At 46.6% G+C, this 24,262-nt stretch overlaps 2 protein-coding genes across 4 annotated transcripts in view; one reads left to right on the forward strand and one right to left on the reverse strand.

Moving 5' to 3' along the window:
* MVD (mevalonate diphosphate decarboxylase) overlaps positions 1-24,262 on the reverse strand; it is a 304,225-nt gene that overhangs the window by 254,787 nt on the left and 25,176 nt on the right. The gene's annotated exons all lie outside the window — the stretch shown is intronic.
* CTU2 (cytosolic thiouridylase subunit 2) overlaps positions 1-24,262 on the forward strand; it is a 162,246-nt gene that overhangs the window by 26,416 nt on the left and 111,568 nt on the right. For both annotated transcript variants that reach the window (XM_068128866.2, XM_078784498.1), the window contains one exon: positions 23,557-23,631. In XM_068128866.2, the coding sequence (XP_067984967.1) occupies positions 23,557-23,631 (75 nt within the window). The remainder of the gene's footprint in view (positions 1-23,556; positions 23,632-24,262) is intronic.

Below are 24,262 nucleotides of genomic sequence, written 5' to 3' on the forward strand. Positions count from 1 at the left end.
GACCCCGACTATGACGCTCATGACCTCCGGGTCTCCTGATTGAATTCGCAAGATACTCGTTCCCGAAAATATTACCCAGAGAAACTGACTACATTGTACCCTGTCATTAATGCCCAAAGGATAGATCACACTAAGGATAGATGTTTCATTATGATTGTACCATATCCGATGCTGTGTGGACTCTGCTTCCCCACTTATGGACCTCTGGTAGCTTGTAACTGTTACTGCGTTTTTGGCTGAGGAAGAAATGCTGAAATGTACTGTATCTATCTGGGCTTTTCCCAACATCTTTCTAGGGCTAGGAGCTAGGACTAGGAGTTATGGCTAGGAGTTATGGCTAGGAGTTATGGCTAGGAGTTAGGGCTAGGAGTTAGGGCTAGGAGTTAGGGCTAGGAGTTAGGGCGAGGAGTTAGGGCTAGGAGTTGGGGCTAGGAGTTGGGGCTAGGAGTTGGGGCTCGGAGTTGGGGCTCGGAGTTGGGGATCGGAGTTGGGGCTCGGAGTTGGGGCTCGGAGTTAAGGGAAGGAGCTCGGGCAAGGAGTTCCGGATCTTCAGACCAGGTCACTCTACTCTGGACATGCTGCTTCTGCTGTCTCAACAATGGATGGAGGTCCTCAATGCCAAACAGGAAATTAGAGCTGTCTCCCTCGACATATCACGTGCCTTCGACACGGTCTGGCACCCCGCTCTGCTCACCAAACTCTCCTCCTTTGGTATCCATGGAAATCTCCACGCATGGCTGGCGGACTTCCTCTCTAGTCGTCGTCAACGTGTGGCCCTGAATGGGTTTCTCTCATCTCCTCTTCCTGTTCAGGCTGGAGTTCCCCAAGGCAGTGTTCTGGGCCCCGTGCTTTTTCTGGTCTTCATCAATGATCTCTCTGACTCTCTCGAAAATCCTCTCTATCTCTTTGCTGATGACTCCACTCTCTGCCGCTCCATTCCTCTTCCCTCAGATTGGCAGTCTGCTGCCTTCTCACTCTCTGAAGACCTGGACAAAATCACAGACTGGTCAAACAAGTGGAACATGTCTTTCAATCCTGACAAATCTCACACTCTTACTATGTCTCTCCGAAAAGATCGACTGGACAACCCTCCCATCTACTTTCTCAACAATCCTCTCCAAGAAGTTCTGTCGCTCAAGATTTTGGGTCTCACTATCTGCCATGATCTTTCTTGGGAAAACCACATTTCCAAGCTGGCCTCCAAAGCCAGTCGCCGACTGGGCATCCTCCGTCGTGTGAAGTCCTTCCTCGGCACACCTGAGCTCCTCACCACATACAAGGCTTTCATCCGCAGCTCAATGGAATACTGTTCTCCCCTATGGGCCGGTGCTCCTGCCTCACACCTAGCTCGGCTTCACGCTGTTGAAACCAAAGCTTTCAGAATTATTGGAATCTCCCGCGATGAAGCTATCTCTGAGGGCCTTTCACTCACTCACCGCAGGCAGGTAGGTGGTCTTTCTGTCTTCTACCGACTCCTCTCCGGCCTTGCACCCCCAGCTCTCTCTGTGCTCTGTCCCCCAAATATTCCTACAGGTCGCACAAGATCTGCCAGCAACCCTCTGATGGTTAAACTGCCGAAATCTCGGCTCTCTGCTCACCTTCACTCTTTCATTCCTCTTTTCTCCCGCCTCTGGAACAAACTCCCTCACTCCCTTCAATCCCACTCCTCCCTCCAGGTCTTTAAAACAGCTGTTCACCACCATCTCTTATCTTCCCCCATCCAAAACCTTGATCTTTTCTACCCCCGCTAATTCACCCCAGATCCACCTTGTTTGAAATTCCAACTTCTTTCCTGGAAGTCCTGGCAGTGTCCATATGTTTTATACCTCTCCCACCGCCCCCTTGCCATGCCCCCCCCCCCAAAGCCCTCACCCTCTCGATGTCTCCATGTCTCTCGGTCCCTGCTCTCAAATGTTGTGTTTGTGTCCTTCCCCCTCTCTCCCCATCTTGTCTACCGCTCCCGATGTTATATGTTTTATGTGTCGGTTTGTCTTTCTGTGTGATTAATGTTCGCTCTTTCACGAGCCTCGATCTTGTATACAAAAAAAATAAAAAAAATAAATAAAAGAATCTTTGTTCCTTTCACATTTCTTTCTAATTTTTCATATTTCTCTTTATTCATTCTAATTCTTGCTTCTTTTTTATTCATCTTTCTTTATCTCTCTGTCTCCAGATAAGTGAATTCTTCCAGAATTTTTTTTTCTGGATGGCTCACTTGGCTGCACTTGGATGGGTTTGACGGTAGAGGGGTAGCAGCTCAAGCCCGATTCCTATTCAGGTTCCTCCTGATGACTCCATCTTTGCTCTTTACTTTTTTTGGTTCCTTCTGATGACTCCAATGCAGTATTTGGTTTTCTCTTTCAATAAGGTCCTAATCCAAAAGTCGTCTTTGCATCCCAGCTCAGCACTCCACTCCTCTTTATTATCTAAATCATTAACATTAACCTTGTCTATAACTTGAATAGAACAACGATTAAAAGCATGCCCAACCTCATGGAAATGATTATATAAATATGTCTTGTAACCAGACGATACACCAGACCTATGTCCATTAAAACGCTGATATAAACATTGAGAAGTTTTACAAATATTGCAATCAACAATCTCCACAAGTGAGAAGATAATGTACTTTGATTTACATCCTGACAAACAGTCACAATTAACAGCAAAAGTCTTACCTGTCACATGACATACAAAAGTTTCATAAGGTCTAAAAACTTTCTAGAAAAAAAAAAAAAACATCTGGAGGAATTGCACTTTTTAAAAATAGCTTTACAAGTACTTGATGAAACATTCTGACTCATTCTGAAACTCTGTATACAACACACACAACATGCATTTTAAGGCCATTTTCCCTGCTAGAGTGGGGGTTAGCCTTGCGGTCCCCATGACAATCTTCTCCATATTGCCCTATTTTCTGCATCTCTCCTTGTTAACCCCTTTGCCCGCATTTCTTCTTCCACCATCTTTAGCCAAGTCTTTCTCGGTCTTCCCCGTCCTCTACTTCCTTCTGCATTAATTTCCATCACTCTTCTCAACCAGTCACTTTCATCCTTCCTCAACACATGACCAAACCATCTCAACCTGTTCCTCTTCACAGCATCAATCACAGGCAATATTCCCATCATCTTTCGTAATTCATCATTTGTCTTCCTCTCTCTCAACGATACTCCGCACATCCATCGAATCATTCGCATTTCCACCCTTTCCAGCCTTCGTCGCTGCTCTACGTTCATTACCCATGTCTCGCTCCCATAAATCATAACACTTCTCACACATGCAGCATACACCTTTCCCTTCAGCTTCAGCGACACTCCCCTCCTCATCAGCACACCACTCAGTTCCCGAAACTTCTTCCATGCACATCTCACTCGAGCAACCGTTGCCGAGTCTGATCCACCTTCTCCATTCAGCATTCTGAAACTCTGTATGCTTTTTCGTTTTTCGTAAGCCTGTCATTAGTATCACTCTTCAGTTTTTGACCGAGTTCGGTTGGCTCAGACCAGACAGAAGAGACACGCTGACCAATATATCTATTGGCGAGGGGTTGCTTCACTTAAGGCAGGCATTACTGTTACGGATTCGTCACTTCCGTTGTTGTGGTTTTCATCCACTGTAAACATTTTTGATTCCATGTACTATTATTGTTGTCGTTTAAGGGAAATAGATATTACCATTTTCAAAAGGTAAAAAAGTTAATGTTTTAAATGAAACCGGAACCGAACGACGACGAAGAAGAGGAGGAGGAGGAGGAGGAGGAGAAGGCGGAGTGAGTGAGTCGAGGAAGAAGCCTAGCTGCTTCGAGGTCTGGAGCAAACGTTGACGAACAGAGGTCACTAGCGAACTTCGGGTTTCCCGGGAAAGGGATTCTTGCGACAGAGTTGTTATCGCTGTGACAGATCAACCTGTGTCAGGTTTTGGCGGTTGATTCTGAGGAGAATCATCGTCGTGCCGTTACGCCTCGAGAACGGGCCGTCGGCCATCTTGACTCGCGCGCTTTGCGCATCGCGCAAGGTTTTTCGCTTCGCTTCAACCATTTTCACCACATCCAGACGTTTATCTGGTGTGTGTGTGTGTGTCACGTGGATTTTGAAGGTAAATCTGCGGTTCGGCGGTTTGGGGCCGTGAAACGTCCATACCCAAGGGTGTGATTTCCCAGTCGCCTGGAGGGCGCCTTTGGATTTCCCCGTCGCCTTGAGGGCACCTTTGCGCAGCTTTGGCCGCGTGACTGTGACTGTCATCTGAACGGGATTCTGGTCTCGATTGGACATCGTTCTGACGATCGCTGGAGCGGATCGACTTGGGCTTGATGCCGGAATAGAGACATTGGGAATGTTCTTCTTTTCGCTCACTTGGAGCACAGTGAGTTTTATTGTACGAACCTGATGGTACCATCATAGGAAATATATATTGGTTGTACAATTGATTACTATTGTTGTTGTACTGTAATTCTTGTGTGATCTTAATACAATATTTGTTTGTTGGTAACAATTGGTGTGGCTTCACCATTGATCTTTGACATACAGAATAACACATTTTTCTGCCGTGACTCCTCTCTGGGCTCGGAGGTACACCGTGACCAGGGGGTTTGGGGAGGAGCACGTAACAGTTACATGGTATCGAACTGAAAGTTCTCCCACCTACACAAACAATGCCGATAGATCAGGGTGTGAGAGCCATTGCCCAAACCTTAAAACCGAATCAAAGTCAGCAGCTGCTTGTTTTTTGTGAACATGAGGGCAGGCAACTCTTGCCCCAAAAAAGAAGAGAAAATGGAAAGTAAGAGTAAAGGAGAGGTAAGGAAATGTGAAAGACTAAAGAGAGGTAGGATAGAAAAAGAACAAACATCAAATATACGAGGAAGAAGCCGACAAGACTTAAGATCCAGAAATCACTCCAATATCCAAATGCAATAAAAAGGAAAAGCTACCAGAGGTCCATCAGTGGGGAATCAAAGCCCACACAGCATCAGGATATGGTACGAGCAAAATCAAAATAAAGACCAATTACTGCACTGTAGTCCCAGGAAGGATGCCGGACATAACATACACATAACATACACATACACATACACATACACACATAAAAACCTAAACACACACACACACACACACTCGCCCATACCCATACACACATATACATACGCATTACATATATATGTATATATATGTATATATATACATACATATATACATACATACATACATACATACATACATACATATATATAATATATATATATTTTATATATATATATATATATATATATATATATATATATATATATATATATATATATATATATTGTTACAGATACGACTTTGATGGTATGGTGGGCCGAGCGGGATGGCCGCCGTATCCGTACAAGTTACCCGATTGTACTCGAACGTCGACGAAGCCGCGCTATGCTGGCTCAATTGGAAAGAGAAGACACCCGGCTGGGTTATAATGACACAATACGACACCAGGGGTTCAGTTCTCAAGTATATTCGTACGGAAAAAGGTTAGATTACAGGGACAAGAGGGAAACATAGGAAGGTGGGCACTTAGACACAACCTTATATTAACCCTAGACAGACCACAGATAAACGGGACAACGCTGACTCACACGGGATTTGATGGCCAGGAAAGCGGGTAGCGATCGCTCCAGGTGCACCTGTGCTCAGGGCAGGATCACGTACGGTGGTGTCCAGAGATGCGTGAAGGTATCACAGCGCTTGTGGGTCGCGACTTTGGTGGAGATGCCGGGGAGGTCGCTCAGCGCTCGGGAGGGTGGCGTCTTGTCCTTCCAAGCTCGGGGCGCATCTTACGTCACGTCCGGCGCGGGGCCGCGTATATCCGGCGGGGAGTGACACGCCCTCGGCTCGTTAGCGCCGCCCCAGATGGCCTCGGCCCATGGCTTCTCATTGGGTGCGGGGGTTACCGGCTCCGCCCTTGACGAGGGGCCGACAGGGAGCCCCTTCGTGGTAACCCCGTGGAGCGCGTGGTCAATGGCGGCTAACCGAGCCGGAAGGAGGACGCCCACTCCCCATGCCGTCACCGCGCCGCCCCCCTCTTTTGTTGTTGTTGTTGTAGTTGGCGCTTCTTCATGGGGAAGAGATGCGGAGAGGTATGGGGAGGTCCTAAACTTCCTAACAGGTGCCATATAATCACATTCTGGTGCAACGAAGAGTCATAATTAATGGAAACAAGTCCTTAACTGACATAGATTAAGAATAACTAGCAAGATGTCCTATAATTGTCTACGTGTGGTGCGGGGGACCTGGGCACGACATTTAATGGGGGGATGAAGGGGAAGATCGGCTCTAATGGGTGTTGTTTACAGACAATGGGACTAGGGAATGGGGTAAGGGAGAGTTGGGGAGTATCGGAGAAAATAGGGGAATATTTACAAGCGGATATGGAGGCCAAATTCCATATTCGCAACATTGCACCCTTCTCTACCCTCGGGGCGTCCCGACCCGATAAATTTTTACCTACTTTAGTGTGGCACGCAATGTAGTTCCCTCTACTATTAACTCTACCCTGAGTGCGACAGTTTTACAGATATTCACAAATGAGTAAATATGTCCCCCTGCGACGTTGCACCCTTCTCCTCACAGAAACACACCCACAGGATAACCGAATCCGGAAAGAATTCTCAAACTAAACATACAGCCGGTAGGGAGCATTATTTACAAGACTACGCTGATATCTACACTACGATCCAGGACCTGTCTTTGGAGGAACACATGCAGATGTTATGCATAGAGAGAGCGCGCTTGCCAACATCGATACACCAACCCACGAGTGCTCTGTGGCCGACGGCCTTTAATAACGTGCAGAGCACCCTTTCCCAGCATCAAAAGCACCACCCCACCACCAATCGGTGCAGTCACCATTGTTCATTGGAATAAAAATAACTTCAACAACCCCTAACCCTGCAGGTGTCTCTTGCTCTTCTTGTGGTGCACTTGGTGTCAACTAAAAGTGGTTCACCTGTATGGCATAGGTGCCACGTTGATCCATAGGTCCATCCCCGGGTGGTGCTTGGCCGCAAACGAACTGCGGTCCATTGTGGGTGGCCACAAACATTGCGGTCCATATGGTGTACCGATCCAGGCAGCGAACAGCGAAAGTGCAGGCCCACAACTGCGCAGCCAGCACCTCTCTCTCCTCTCTCTCTACCCCAAAGCCAGATCCTCGGAGGTGGGAGACAAAAGAAGAAACAAGTGAGTAAGGTGGTAAGGGCGCAAAAGTGCACGCAATGTAAGGTAATGCACACTGGGGGCACATGGGAACCAGGTGAGACAGGTACGTTCCTATCGTACGCCCCCCCCCCACCAGGTAACCTACATGGCCCCTCCCTTACCCCTTACTGTATCAACAAAACACAACACTACCCATAAACATCTACTTTACAAATCCACAAACATCCCTACTGTCTTCCCCGTTCCTCCCATATACCAAATTCGTCTTCTCTCCCTCCTAACCAATCAAATTTGCCATTTTCAACTCCCATCAAAATTTGCCATTTTCAACTCAACATCAAAATTTGCCATCACCAATTCATCATCAGTCCCTCCTAGGGAGGGAGAGATGGAATCACCCCAATGTCTCATCCACGTCGTGATGCGTCTCACAAATCCAACAGCAATTCTCATTTCTGCAACACAAACAAAGAAAACACAGGTGTGGAGTCATCATCATCACCACAGGTAAGTGGCTGCGTATGGTGCGACAGGTTCATCAATCCTAACTATCTCCTAAATGACTTTAACAACTTTACACTACCCGGGGGCTTTCTCCGGCCAAACCATTGGCCCTCTTACACTATGGGTTCTAAAAACCAATTCCCATTGGCCAAACTGTGGTGCTTCTCAATTTGGGGTCTCACTCCCCCGATTCATCTCCCGGTGCCCTCGCACAATTTCTGGGCTGCGGCGTGTACCTCTCCCAGTGGGTCTACCCACCTGCACACCTCCACCACTGCAGTTGCCTCCGAGCTTACCTGCTCCTCACCCTAACCTAACTACCTGGGGAAGGCCCTCTGGCTCTCTCCCCACTCCGTGCCCTCTCTGGCACTGGGCTGCCCGATCCACACCCGGGATCCTCAGGCACCCACTCACAACTACCGGCTCCCAGAGCCCACCTGCGGCCTCACCTGGCCGACATCCTCACAGTGGTGGAGTGCCCAACCAACTACACACACTAACAGGCTACACGCCCAGCCATTTCCACAACACTAATGCACCCATTCACAACACCATTCTGCAACCGCACCACAAATGCCAATATCCAACCACAATTTACCTGCACCCTCTACCTAACACTTACACTACCCGCCCCGGGTGCTCGTGAAAGGGGTCCACTCTTCCCCCATCCACACCTTCGCACCATGCACACCACTCCGTACCACTTACTCCAACTTTCTCCACACACCTGTACCTGCACACCTGTGCTCTCACACCTGGTGCCACCTGCACCCTTCTCTCCCCAAGCGCATTCGCGCTGATCCACACACTCACTACTCATACACTGCTCCACACACCTGTCCAGTTGCACACCTGTGCAATCACACCTGTTCAATTCTCACAAACACGGCATCATCTCAGCTAACTACTCCCTTCTGAAACTTGCGCTTCCCAGTCGTCCCTTTAACTATTGCGCTCCCTCGTCATTATAATCCACACTAATCTACCTGCGTCCCCACTACAGGTATCAGTCACTAACTAAACTTAACGTTACCTAATGTCATCTTCTCTAGATCCCTATCAATATAACCTAACCCACCCGGGCTAGTTTTCACTGCCATACACCCCATAAACTATTGCTCCTTTGCCCCACATGGGAAGGATGGTGGATTTGCCATCCCACCACATCGGGGGTCTCTCACTATCAATTTTGCACGTCAAATTTCAACAAATCAAAAATTTGCCAATCCTACTCATCATCTGCCAATCACTACTGCCAATCCTTTGCCAATCACCAAATTTTGTTTTTCTCTAATTTTGGGTCCAAAACACTAACCTCATCACCCAGTCTACTCACTAATACCTCTCGGTGCGCCAATTCCCGTTCAAAGCCAGGCTTCGTAAAGCCAAGCCATGAATGCTGGTTGTTCTGTGCCAGCGGCTGGATGCGTCCGGCACTCGGTGCAGGGACGGGGGCTTACCCGGGCCGAGATCCCACGCATCACCTCGGCGTGGAGCCATCCAATGCCCCGATCTAGACCTGCCGGCACGTCTCACCAAAAAGTGGTCGCCATGACGACCCTTCCTATCCAGCCGCCCGCTCCGCCTAGTGGAGCACGGACGCGGCCGTTCAAAGCGAGGCCCGGCACGCACCGAGGGCCCGATTCGGCTAAAAGTCGACCTAACCTCTAACCCGTGTAACGTCGATGCTTCACCTGCATGCTTACATCCCGCAGCCCGTTCCTTGCTCACACATCCAGCTGTGCCCATGCTCCTCGTACCCTTCCTTACACACCCAGGTACCCTCATTCCACTCACAGCCTTGGTCACACACCTGACCACCGAACACTTTGGCACACATTCGTTGGTAGCACACCTCACCAAAACACCTCTTCGCGCCCCCTCCTCGGTCACCTCCTCTGTGACAATCACAGGTGTGCCCTCATTCGCACACCCAACCACGTGCCTCACCACCAACTCCAGCGTGCATTCCCACTCACGCTCCACCATTCCCGGTGTGCATCCTTCCATCCCAGGTGTACATCCTCGCTCACCTGTCACAACTAACTCACGCTCCATGTCACTCTCACTACTTTCACCTCCATTCCTGACAGCGCACTCACCCTTACTCTTGACAGCGCACTCTTTCCTCAGGCACCTGTCCGTTACACACCTTTCTCGCGCACACTCTCCCGTTACACCCTCTGTAACACTCACCACAGGTGGACACTCTTCCTTACTTCTGACAGCGCACTCTTTCCTCATGCACCTGTCCGTCACACACCTTTCTCGCGCACACTCTCCCGTTACACCCTCTGTAACACTCACCACACCGCGCTTCCACGTGCTCCCTCGCACACGCGCTACGACCGACTCACTCTCGCCAGCACACTCACTCCTTGGCACGCACTTTTTCCTCACACACCCCAGAGTCGGATTTTCTCGCACACCTCCTTTTTCGCACACCAGACCGGTCGCACACTTCACCAACGGCCTCTCACGAACACCCGGGTCCATCTCGACCCCCAAGCTCCTTAAATCCCCTGGCGCATCATACGCACGACCATATTGGTCACCACTTACACCGGGTCCTCTTCCTCTTCGCTTCTCCTCCATCACCTGCGAATCCCTCATCCGGTTAATGAGCACATCATCACGATCCAAACACAGACTTTGGACCAATTCTTTTATCTCCTCTTTTATCTCTTTCTTATCCCCTCTCCGTCGCTTCTTAATTTCGCTCATCCCTTCTTCCACTTCTTCTAATTTGTGCTTCACCTCTTTTATTCCCCGGTACGTCTCCTCAAGCTCGTCCTCCAAGGCTACCTTGACCGTTTCCATGTGCGTCCTCACCTGCCGGTCCTTCGTCTCCATTACCTCTACCACCTCGTCCAACCTCGTTGTCAGTCCCTCACGTACCATCTGACATTCCCTCTTCGTCGCTATCAAGTCGTCTTTTAGTTCTTTCTGTGTCACTTTTAACCCTCCTAATACCGCAGTGTTCCTTTGAACCTGCTCCGTTAGTTCTTTTTGTCCCTCCGTCAGCTGTTCCACCTCCTGCGTCAGGACCTCTATGCCCCCCTGTAACTTTACAGTCCCCTTTCTCACCTCCTTCTCCATGTGCTCCCTACAGTGCCTCACCTCCTCGCGCACTCCTCCGACCTCCTCACTCACTCCTCTTCTGATCTGCTCTCCCATCACTTGCATCTCCTGCCCAGATGCCACCCTCATCTGCTCCATTTCCTCCCTGTGAGCATCCAGTTTGGTTTCTACCCCCATTCTGACCCCCTCTATCTGCTGCCCCATTTGGTTAACTTCCCTTTCCGCTTGGTCCCTCATGTCCCTCAATTTGCCTTCCATACTGTTTTCTAACCCCTCTAACCCTTTTTGCATCCCTTCCATTTGATTCTCTTGAGCGGCCATTCTGTTTTCTACCCCCGTTAACCCATTCTTTACTTCTTTTATCCCGTTGTCTAACCCCTCAAATTTCTTGTCTAACTCCTTAAAATTATTGTCTAACCCCTCAAATTTGTCGTCTAACTTCCCAAATTTCTTGTCTAATCCCTTAAAATTATTGTCTAACTTCTCACCGGTACCCCTCGCTTCGTCCCTCATTACCCCCAATTGCTCACTCCGAGCCCTCGCTTCGTCCCTCATTACCCCCATTTGGCCCTCCAATCGCTCACCCTGAGCATCCATCCGGTTTCCCAACCGCTCACTATCAGCCCTCGTTTCCTCCCTCATTTTCTCGCTATTCTGGGCCATAAGGGCCTTCATTTGTATGAAAAAAAGGCCCCAATCCATCGGGGGCGCTGCCACGGTCGCTGGCGCGGTGATCAGCGAGGCGCCATTTTGCGCGCCCGCTTCTTCGTGCGTGACGGCGCTATTTTGCGAACCTGCCGCCCTCACTGCTTCGCTCTCCTCCTGTCCCTCATTTTGGTCCTGGATCGACCCTACCTCACTCTCCCCTACCGGACCCCAGCCGTCTTGATCCGCCATAGCGCGACTTGCAAAATTCGAGTTTCGTAAAACAAAACAAATTTCGGCCGCTCCAAATTTTGACCAAATTTTTTTTTTCCTCTATTCGTTTTTTTTTTTTCTTCAAAATTTGGTCGGGCCTCGAATCTCACTCCCGACACCAATTGTTACAGATACGACTTTGATGGTATGGTGGGCCGAGCGGGATGGCCGCCGTATCCGTACAAGTTACCCGATTGTACTCGAACGTCGACGAAGCCGCGCTATGCTGGCTCAATTGGAAAGAGAAGACACCCGGCTGGGTTATAATGACACAATACGACACCAGGGGTTCAGTTCTCAAGTATATTCGTACGGAAAAAGGTTAGATTACAGGGACAAGAGGGAAACATAGGAAGGTGGGCACTTAGACACAACCTTATATTAACCCTAGACAGACCACAGATAAACGGGACAACGCTGACTCACACGGGATTTGATGGCCAGGAAAGCGGGTAGCGATCGCTCCAGGTGCACCTGTGCTCAGGGCAGGATCACGTACGGTGGTGTCCAGAGATGCGTGAAGGTATCACAGCGCTTGTGGGTCGCGACTTTGGTGGAGATGCCGGGGAGGTCGCTCAGCGCTCGGGAGGGTGGCGTCTTGTCCTTCCAAGCTCGGGGCGCATCTTACGTCACGTCCGGCGCGGGGCCGCGTATATCCGGCGGGGAGTGACACGCCCTCGGCTCGTTAGCGCCGCCCCAGATGGCCTCGGCCCATGGCTTCTCATTGGGTGCGGGGGTTACCGGCTCCGCCCTTGACGAGGGGCCGACAGGGAGCCCCTTCGTGGTAACCCCGTGGAGCGCGTGGTCAATGGCGGCTAACCGAGCCGGAAGGAGGACGCCCACTCCCCATGCCGTCACCGCGCCGCCCCCCTCTTTTGTTGTTGTTGTTGTAGTTGGCGCTTCTTCATGGGGAAGAGATGCGGAGAGGTATGGGGAGGTCCTAAACTTCCTAACAGGTGCCATATAATCACATTCTGGTGCAACGAAGAGTCATAATTAATGGAAACAAGTCCTTAACTGACATAGATTAAGAATAACTAGCAAGATGTCCTATAATTGTCTACGTGTGGTGCGGGGGACCTGGGCACGACATTTAATGGGGGGATGAAGGGGAAGATCGGCTCTAATGGGTGTTGTTTACAGACAATGGGACTAGGGAATGGGGTAAGGGAGAGTTGGGGAGTATCGGAGAAAATAGGGGAATATTTACAAGCGGATATGGAGGCCAAATTCCATATTCGCAACAATATATATATACACATACATACATACATACATACGTATTACCTCCCCAAACCCCGGTTACAGTGCACCTCAGAGTCTGGAGCAGGAACACGGCAGAAAGATTTGTTATTTTGAGTGTTCTAATAAACCATGCTAAAACCACACCAATGCAATTGTAGAACAAAACAAGTAATTGTATTAAGAACTCTCACATACACAATAATAACACTTTGAAAGAAAGTACAATGAAAATATCACTTGCATCAAATGAACAATACATATGATGGTAATTCTTGATGGTATTACCATATGATATTACCATATGATGGTATTACCATATGATGGTAATATTATGGTAATTCAAATCCATAATATGATGGATTTGACCATCCTTCCCCAATGCTCTCAAAGCAATGAACTCAAGATACGCCAAACGTGAGTGGAATGTAACATTCCCCAAAGTCCATGCACAAATCCCAATGCAGTGAAGGTCGAAATTGTGCAGAACGGCAAAACAACAGGCAGGTATTGGCGCGGCTGTGGATGAAGAGTTACAAGGTGAGAGGTCGATATGGGACTTGAGCCGATATGGAAACCAACGGCAATCCACACCGTGAGGTCGATATGGGAATCCCAATGACAAACAAGATGTACCAAGCTGACAGTCTCTTCGAGGACAAAATGGCATATCAGCCTATAATGGAGGCGCTGGCTCCCTCCAACAATGACACACTTGGTGATAAAACCTGAGACACAGGTTTAATTGCACTCGCAACACAGTCACGTGAAAAAGTAAGTACACCCCATGTAAAGTTTTGACTTTTTCAACATATTTCAACATACAGCTATTTGATCTTCATTTCAACAATATTGATAGATAAACGTGATATAATATAACAAATGTCATGAAACATTTACATTTTGTAGTCCATTGTATAATTTAAATAAACATAAATGCAAATTTCGCATGTGGAAAAAGTAAGTACACCCTTGGCTCTAATAGGTGGTATTGCCCTCTTTGGCAGAAAACCTCAAGTAGGCTTTTCTTATAACTGTCTACCAGTCTCTGACATCGACTGGGAGAAATTTTTGCCCACTCCTCCATGCAGAATTCTTTCAGCTGTGCGATGTTTGAGGGGTTTCTTGCATGCACAGCTCTCAAATCCCCCCACAACATCTCGATGGGATTTAGATCCGGGCTATGACTTGGCCATTCCAGAACCCTCCATTTCTTTCTTTTCAGCCATTCCTTGGTGGATTTATAGTCCGGCAGATATGTGAAGAATTGTGGTAGAATTGTGCCTTTGATGATACAAGCATGAAACTTGGCACACAGTTAGGGCATACCCTTACAGTGAAATTTGGATGTAGGGGCATTCCAGATTTCTCCTTGGCCCAAAATGGCGGCCATTTTACAAAATGGCGGCTAAGAAGGACATATTTACCTATTATTTCAGACTTGTCATTTGTGCTGCTATTGAAACACAATGTAATGAGCATATTATAAATTGTCATGTACATGCTATGCAATACCTTCATACTGGGTTCAAAATTGGAATCTACGGTGGCCTATAAGGGGCAGAACAAATGGTTTACCATTGCAATAGACAGGACTGGTCTAGCGGTTTAATTATTTAACTTTGCATGACTATCTGATTTCTCCTGGGTGTAATTTTGGTTCAATACCTTTATATGAACAACTTTGATGTAGCTTTATGAACTTTCCTATCATAGACTAGGTGACTATAAGGAACAATGCAAGGCTAGTGAAAAGTTACGAAAGCGAATTACTATATTTATGATAATAATGTATGTATTTCTTTTTCAGATGATAACTCGACTGCACTGCACCTTCGCTCATTGACTGTAGTAGCTACCTAGATTTGGTTCCCAATTTGTATATTGATTGGATGGTGGTGGTGGATAATGCTTAATTGACAATGGCCAACAAAAATTTCAAGCTATTAGACCCCCAAAGCCCTAGTACATCTGGAACAAACATGCCTTATCTGACAGATTGGGAGAAGTGTGTGTTATGTCAGGAGGTCACCGATGAGGCCCTTGCCTGTCCAGCTGATTCCAAGCGAACCACAGGGTCCGGATACCAAACTCTTGCAGATTATCTCCTCACCTTCAGCCAGATGGGCTGCCTGCCAAAATCTCTAGAACTGTCCCGCCTGGACGATGGTGAAGGTATCCAGTCAACCTTCCAGAGCCACAAGGCTAAGTGGCATGATTCATGCAGACTGAAATACAACAAAACTGAACTGCATCGGGCACAAAAAAGAGAAACGTCTAGTGAAGAAACCGCAAGTGTCTCAAGAAAGTACACCCGTCACAGAGTACATGTAGACCACACACAGCCACAGCCTGAAAAGTGTTTCTTTTGTGACAAACCAGCGGGTACTAATTCTCTGCGAAAAGCTTCCACCTTCGACCTCGATAAACATGTCAGGACAGCTGCCCTGAAACTAGGAGATCAGGCACTTCTTGCTAAACTGAGTGCAGGTGACCTTATAGCACAAGATGCACAGTACCACGTGAAGTGTCTGGTGTCACTTTATAACAAAGCAAGGGCCACAAGCACAACACTGAATGAACAAGATGATATCAATCACGGTATAGCACTTGGAGAGCTAGTGTCCTACATCGATGATGCCCGCACAGATGCTCTTGTGACACAAGTGTTCAAGCTGGTAGACCTAGCAAGACTATACACCACCAGGCTGGAACAGCTTGGAACAGTCTTGACCAGGCGTGTCCACTCCACCAAACTCAAAGATCGAATCATGACATATTTTCCAGACCTAGAGGAGCACATGTCCGGTCGAGATATTCTGCTTGCTTTCAACCAGGATGTTGGCTCAGCCCTTCAGAAGGCATGTGATCACGACACTGACAGTGATGGAGTTTGTCTTGCTAGAGCCGCAAATATAGTTCGTAGAGACATGTTGAAAATGAACTCAACATTTAGTGGTTCATTTGAAGCCCACTGCCAAGAACATTCGGTACCTAATTCGCTTGTATCACTAGTTTCTATGATCTTGAATGGTCCTAACATCCAAGAGCAGTCAAGCCACTCGTCGGTATCAACACCTACTCTCACAATCTCACAACTCCTTATGTTCAACAGTTACTCACGCCGCAGAGAGAGTAGCAGTACTACCACGTCCACGAGGCACAGTCACAATCGGGAGACTCCCCTGCCTGTGTACCTGGGCACCCTTATCCACACAAAGACTCGAAAAAGAGACCTGGTTGATACTATGTTCAACCTGGGTCTCTCGATCTCCTATGACAGGGTGCTTAGCATCTCCACGGACTTGGGGAACAGAATCTGCCGTTTCTTCCAAAATGAGGGTACAGTTTGCCCCCCTGAGCTAAAAAGTGACCTCTTCACAACTGGGGCAGTGGATAACATTGATCATAACCCCAGTTCAACAAGTGCCCACGACTCCTTCCATGGCACTGGCATTTCACTTTTCCAGCACCCAAATAGCGATAGCCGTGGAGTTCAACGGGTAAACCCAGATGACACATCAACAACAGATGCACACCTGCCACAGTCATACACCATCGTACCTCCTGAATTCTTTGAATTCTTTGAAGATGAATTCTTTGCACATGAAAACCAAGCTTGTCCCCCTGCATTGTCACAAATGGGCAAAATCCGGCTTGGAACCAAGTCTGATCTGGTTGGGTGCTTAGAAGATCTGATCACCTCACGGGAAAATGATGATGTAAGCCCCCCTGTTGAAGTCATGATCCTGGATGGAGCAGCCATCGTGAACATGCTGGCACCTCGTAATGCGAAGACCTTCTCTGAGTATGCATCACTAGTATTCTTGCCATACATCACATCTCAGATACAAAATAAGAGCAGGGTTGATATTATCTGGGATGAATATTTCCCAGACAGTTTGAAAGCCGACACCAGGAAGACGAGGGGTAAAGGCACCAGGAGACGAGTTGAGCCATCTAGTTCCATCCCTCGAAACTGGCAGGCCTTCCTTCGCATAGACGAGAACAAGGTGGAGTTGTTTGACTTTCTAGCAACGAGGATAGCAAACATTGAGACTGACAAGCAAATCGTCACCACAAACCACAAAGAAGTTTTTTGTACACAGCCACGAGATGTTACTGGTCTTTCCCCGTGTAGTCACGAGGAGGCAGATACAAGGATACTACTCCATGTCCAAGATGCAGTCAGACAGGGCTATACCAAGGTGTCAATCCGCACAGTGGACACAGATGTTTTGATCCTTGCAGTGGCAGCAACTGGATATCTTGACATCGATGAACTCTGGGTTGCTTTTGGCACAGGGAAGAATTTCAGGCACTTGGCAGCTCACGAGATGGCTGTGGCACTGGGACCAAACAAGTGCCGAGGGTTGCCATTCTTCCACGCCTTCACTGGGTGTGACACCGTGTCCTGCTTCGGCGGAAGGGGGAAGAAAACAGCATGGGAAACATGGAAAGCCTATGATGAGGTCACCTCAGCTTTCTGCGCACTGGCTGCCACACCAACCATTTCAACTGCAAATGACAACATGGATCCACTGGAGCGTTTTGTTGTTCTGCTCTACGATCGAACAAGCAGCCAGGAACATGTTAACGATGCCCGCAAGCATCTCTTCACCCAGACTGGTAGATCAATAGAGGCTATCCCACCAACGCAAGAAGCCCTCAGACAACACATCAAGAGAGCTGCCTACCAAGCCGGCTTTTGTTGGGGCCAGATGATGATTTGCGCACCTGAGCTCCCATCGCCAAGTGAATGGGGTTGGAAACAGAGTAATAACGGCTGGGGGATATATTAGACAACCCTCACAGAGGCAACTGAGGCATGCCGACAATTGATTATATGTGGATGCAAGAAGGGTTGCAGGAAACAGTGCAAGTGTGTTAAGGCCGCACTCCAGTGCTCAGCTCTGTGTCACTGTGCAGGGGAGTGCACACGATAGTATACAGGAGGAATAACACACCTGTTACATATACACAAACATGTGGAAGACTGTTTTGTAGACTGTTTTATAGTGAAAGTCACTTCCACAGCGTTAATGTGGCATTTTCACTTCATTTCCATTGTGTTTCTGGAGTTTGCTCAAAATAGCTCAAAAAGTAATTATTTTTGTAAAGAATAAGGACCAAATAAATGTTATGTGAGTTTGTTGACATTTAATTATGATCTTACAACCTGTTTACGTGAAAAAAACATCATAGGTGTGCTTGAGCAATAAGTAAATCTAGTTTTATAGACATCGGTACTGTGTATCTTATTATCCGTAAACGGCCATTTTTTAAATGGCCGCCATTTTGTCCCTAGGAAAAGATTTGAATGCCCCTATATCCAAAAATCTTCCTAGTAGTATGCTCTATCAGTGTTCAAAATTTCATGCTTGTATCACCAAAAGCACAATTTTTTCACATATCTGCTGGGCTATTACTGGTATGCTTCGGGTCATTGTCATGTTGCAAGGTCCACCTTCGGTTGAGCTTCAACTTTCCGACAGATGGCCTCACATTATCCTCAAGCACCCTCTGGTACAATTCAGAATTCATAGTGGATTATATGATGGTGAGCTTCCCAGGCCCTGATGCAGCAAAGCTGCCCCAAACCATAATATTTCCACCACCATGCTTTACAGTTGGTATCAGGTTCTTGTGGTCAAAAGCTGTTTTTGGTTTTCACCAAACATGTCTTCTGGTACTGTGGCCAAATAGCTCTACCTTTGACTCATCTGTCCAGAGCACATTGTTCCAGAAGTGCTGGTCTTTGCCTAGGTGTTCATTGGCAAACTTTAGTCTTGGCCTGATGTTCTTTCTGGACAGCAAAGGTTTCCTCCTGGCACACCTCCCATGTAGATCAAATTTGTGCAGCCTCTTTCTAATGGTAGGCTCGTGCACTTTGACATCAACAGTGGCAAGAGCTACCTGTAGGTCCCGTGATGACATTCTGGGGTTCTTAGAGACTTCTTTCAGCATCTTGCGGTCTGCTCTCGGGCTGAACTTGCTGGGGCGGCCTGGCCTGAACAATTTGGCAGTTGTTTGGAATCTTCTCCACTTGTAGATGATCTTCCGGACAGTCAAAAATGATTGATTTCAAATTGTTTGGAGAACTTTTTAAATCCCTTCCCAGACTCATAGGCAACTATAACCTTCTTTCCGAAGGCCTCAGAAAGCTCTTTTGATCAAGGCATGGTGACGCCACACACTTCAACATCAAAGAGCAAACCTAACTAAATGTCTGAGGTTTAAATAAGACAGGTTCCTCCAAGATCCTCTCTAACGATGTTCTAATCATTTGCACCTGAGCTGGTGCACCTGATTCTAATTTTAGGTATTTGAAGTAGTGATAAATGTATGGGTGTACTTACTTTTTCCACATGGGAAATTTGCATTTATGTTTATTTAAATGATACTACAAAATGTAAATTTTGACTTAATTAATTGACTTAATTAATTTGACTTAATTTTAAAAATTAATGACTACAAAATGTAAATGTTTCATGATATTTGTTATATTATATCACCTTTATCTGGCAATATTGTTGAAATGAAGATCAAATAGCTATATGTTGAAAAAGTTAAAACTTTACATGGGGTGTACTTACTTTTTCACGTGACTGTATATGATGATGTCCCGGACAATCCCTTTCCCGGGGAGCCTCAACTTATTCGCGAGCAATATCAACAAAGTCCGCTCGCAGCCTTGACGAGACTCACAGCTGTCTCTCTCCTCCTCTCTCTGCCGATCCCCATCTCTCTCCTCTTCCGGTTCCTTTGCCGTGTCTTCCTTCTTCCTTCACAAACATTTATTTTCACCTTTTACTGAAGTCATCTTCATTTCACACAAAAATCTTAACAACAATATTACCTGAAACTAAAAATCCTACAAGTATATAATAACAACAAAGGCGGAAGTGACTAATCCGTAACACTCCCTGCCTTCAAGGAAGAAAGTTTGAACACGGTGAAAACGTTCTTTCCATACAAAAAGTATCTTTAACACCCAAAAGTAATACTCACACCCAACATCGACAAATCAAAACTATGGCTGATCAAATCCCATAAGCAACATAAATTCCAAACAACACACAGGAATCCTCAAGGTTAATTCACGCTGGACAAAGCATTGGCGACTACATTGTCTCTGCCCTTTACATGACTGATTTCCAAGTTGAACTCTTGCAAAGACGAGTTCCATCTCATCAACCTCTGATTTTTATTTTTCATTTTTTGAATGAAGGTTAAGGGGTTGTGATCAGTGAAAACCTTTATAGGAAAGGTAGTAGTTCCCAGATACACCTCATAATGCTGTCAAGCTAGTAGGCGAGCAAGGGTCTCTTTTTTCCACAGTGGCGTAATTTTTCTGATGTCTGTCAAACATCCTCGAAAAGTAACATACCGCATGATCAATGCCATCATCACCTTCCTGCAGTAGAACTGCCCCAGCCCCCACATCACTTGCATTGATGGCCAACTTGAAAGGTTTTCGAAAATCCAGTGCTGCAAGGACAGGAGAGCTCATCAATATCGCTTTGACTTGGGCAAAGGCAGCCTGGCATTTGTCATCCCAAACAAACCTGGTCTTTTTCTCAGCAAATTTGTTAAAAGGGCTGCTACCACATCAAAAAAAAATCCTACAGAACCGCTGGTACCAACCAGTCATACCCAAGAATCGCATAAGCTCCTTTTCCCCTTTTGGAATTTGGAAGCGATCAGTGGCTTCTATCTTGGCTATCATTGGTTGCACCTGACCCTGACCGACTACATGGCCTAGGAACACCACCTGTGCTTTTACAAACTCACTCTTAGCTAAGTTGATGGTCAACCTTGCCTCGGTCAATTTCTTGAAGAATGCATGAATTTTTTTGAGATGACCTACATTGTCATGGTGTGGATGATGACATCATCCAGATAAGCCTCCACCCCCTCAAGGTCTGCAATAAGCTTATTAATTAGTCATTGAAACGTTGCAGGACCGTTTTTCAACGCAAAGGGAAGAACCTTGTACTGCTACAACCCATTTGGTGTGACTAAGACCGAAATTTATTTTGCCTGATCGGTAAGAAGAAGCTGCCAATACCCCTTCAGCAAGTCAAATTTGCTTACAAATTTATCTGGGCCTATTCTATCAATACAGTCATCAATCCTTGGGATTGGATACGAGTCTGTCTTTGTCACTGCATTAACCCGTTTTAAATCCGTACAACAGCGAAAACTGCCATCGGGTTTTTGAACCAACACACATGGTGAGCTCCATTCACTGCTGCTTGGTTCGATGATGTCGTTCTCCAACATATACTGAACCTCGTTCTGGAGATAATCCATCTTAACAGGGTTTATCCGGTAGGGGTGTTGTTTCACGGGAGTGGCCTCCCCCACATCAATATCATGACATACCAGATCGGTACGACTAGGTACATCTGTGAACAAATGCGCAAACTCAGAAGTTAGGTTGGATAATTGTCCTTGTTGTTCCCTCGTCAAATGACCTAATTTCTGGTCTCTGTTCCTTAACACTTCAGTGTTAGTTAATCTGGGGCAAGCTTGGTCATCAATGCTATCGAACTTCACACTGGCCTCAGACTGGATTTTCTTGCAAACCGACTACAGGTACGACAGGTGAAACAGGAGCCATTTTTTCCACAGGCTTCCTTTCATAATATTTCTTCAGCCGGTTCACGTGACACAGCTGCCGCTTTTTCCGTCGGTCGGGAGTTGTCACCACATAATCCGTTTGATTGATCCTTCTTTTGATGGCATAGTGACCAAAATACCTAGCCTGTAGCGGTTGACCTGGAACTGGAAGCAACACGAGCACTCGGTCCTGAGGACTGAAATTTCTTATCTGAGAAGTCTTTGTCATATCTTACTTTCATTTTGTCCTGTGCTACTTTCAAGTTTCCTCTCACTACTTCACAGGCCTTAACCAATCTGTGCCTAACAGTGGTCACATACTCTGACACAGTTGACTGCGACTACTCTTATAGCCACTGTTCCTTCACCATTTTCAAAGGTCCTCAAACTGTGTGTCCAAACACGAGTTCAAAAGGACAATTCCAATGACTCCTGAACAGACTCTCTCGTAGCAAACAGCAATAAGGGTATTCTCTCGTCCCAATCCTTGTCACATTCAAAGCAGTAAGTTCTGATCATATTCTTTAATGTCTGGTGAAACTTTTCCAAGGCCCCTTGGCTCTCGGGATGGTAAGTACTTGACCTCACTTGCTTCATCCCAACAGGTGTAGCAGTTGCTGAAAAAGCTTTGACATGAAGTTGGAACCCTGATCAGACTGGATGACCTTAGGTCGGCCAGCCAGGGATATTTAATCAAGGCCTTCGCAATAACTGTCGTAGTAATTTTCCTAAGAGGCACCGCTTCTGGGAACCGAGTGGAAGCACAGATGATGGTCAGCATATGCTGATGTCCAGCCTTAGTTTTAGGTAAAGGACCTACACAATCAATAATGACACGGCTGAATGGTTCTTCAAAAGCTGGAATCGGTTTTAAAGGCGCTGATGGGGTTTTCTGATTATGTTTGCCCACCAGCTGACAAGAATGACAAGATTTACAGAATTCCACCACATCACGTCGCAATCCTGGCCAGAAAAAATGTGCCAGAATTCTTTCACGCGTCTTGTTAACTCCAAGGTGCCTGGCCAAAGGTGTCATGTGCCAAACCCAATATCTCCTTCCGGTACGGTTGTGGCACCATAATTTGGAAATGGACTTTCCACTAGTCATTTTCTGGTACCTCCAGTGGTCTCCATGTTCTCATAAGTATTTCCCCTTTCATGAAGTAACCAACAGGTACCTTCATAGCCTCTTCCTCTGTAATGGCTTTACCAATCAGACTCCGGAGTTCAGAATCTCTGTGTTGCTCGTCAACAAGTCTCTTTCGGACAAACGCTGTTTGTTCAACCTCGTTCCCAGATGTGTCTGACGGACACTCCATTTTATCCTTTAGTCCAGATGAAACCTTATCATAAGATTTTGCTCGATACGCCTCTCTGGGTTGCCTCCATGAAAATTTGCTCTCCAAATCTGATTTAATGTAACTTCCCTGGCTACCTCTAGGCAGGAAATTAGGTTTTTGAAACACCATCCTGTGTGTCAAGGCATAGTCATCTGCCGCTGTTGCTGCCTCGTACAACTCAGGTACTTTTCTTTCATCCAAATGAACTTGAATGTCCTGCAATTGTTTTACGCAACACCCTTGATATTGTATATTTTTTTCACTAACAGTTAGACAAATAGTTAAAAACAAAGAAAAACAAGTAAAGGTAAATGGGACTCTTAAGTGAAAGGCTGCAATGTAAAGTAAATTTATTTATTTTGCATTGACAGGCGATAGGTCATGACGGACCATAAATAATTACGTGCTGGCTGGGTCTTACCTCTTGGCAGAATGTGTACGTTTATCACAAACCTGGCCTGTGCCCATTGCTGCTGGTGTTTTTATTACCTGCATGAATGGGCCCTTTGCTATATTTGATTGTGTAATTTGCATAGGAAGTTTACACAAATGTTGTGACATGCTTTTCAGTTTTTTTGCCTGCCATTGGCATGCTCCTTCACACACATTGCACTGAATCTCTCCCCCCCCCCCCCCCCCCATTTTTTCTACCCCAGTGTGAGTACAACATGTAGGAAGTGCAAAGAAAGAAGGGCTGTTGTGGTTATTCATGTCAACGATCCATTTTGTAGGTATGTTCCACTTTATCATTTGATTATACTTTGATTTTGATTTGTAATGTTGTTTCCTTTTATAAGTTCTCCCAAGAGTTCACTGATTGGGTCAGAGTACTCGCTTGTAACATGTGCTTTGATTGGTGCTCCTTCAAAATGCAAACGCATCATCACCAGAGCTTTTGCTGCATGTCTACAGTTTCCTGAAATTTCAACATGAATAGTGTGTGTTGTGATTATTATTATTATTAGGTCATCTCATCTCGACTCTCGAAGAGATTAACTTATAAAATGGGTCGTGATGTCCGGATGTCTGTCCGGTCGTCCGTCCGTCCGTTAACCTTTTGCTATTTTTGCTACTCCTCCCTCGTCACTCGGCTCATTGTTCTGAAACTAGCCACATAAATAAAAGACAGTGGCCTGCCAAATCGCTCGGGCCTTGATTTTTCAAATTCAGATCATGGGGCCCCTGGGGGGAGGGGTGAGGGGTTGGATCCTGACTCGCTTATTTACCAACCGATTGCTCTGAAACCTGATACAGCCCTTCTACTTGGTGGTCTGCAGGATCGCTCAGTCTTAGATTTTTCGATTTCACATCAGGGGAAATCCCATGGTATCAGGGGGCTTCGGGGATAAAGGGGGTGGTGGG

This window comes from Myxine glutinosa, chromosome 9 (genome assembly GCF_964187855.1).
Source record: "Myxine glutinosa chromosome 9, kmMyxGlut1.1, whole genome shotgun sequence".
NCBI classification, from domain to species: domain Eukaryota; kingdom Metazoa; phylum Chordata; class Myxini; order Myxiniformes; family Myxinidae; genus Myxine; species Myxine glutinosa.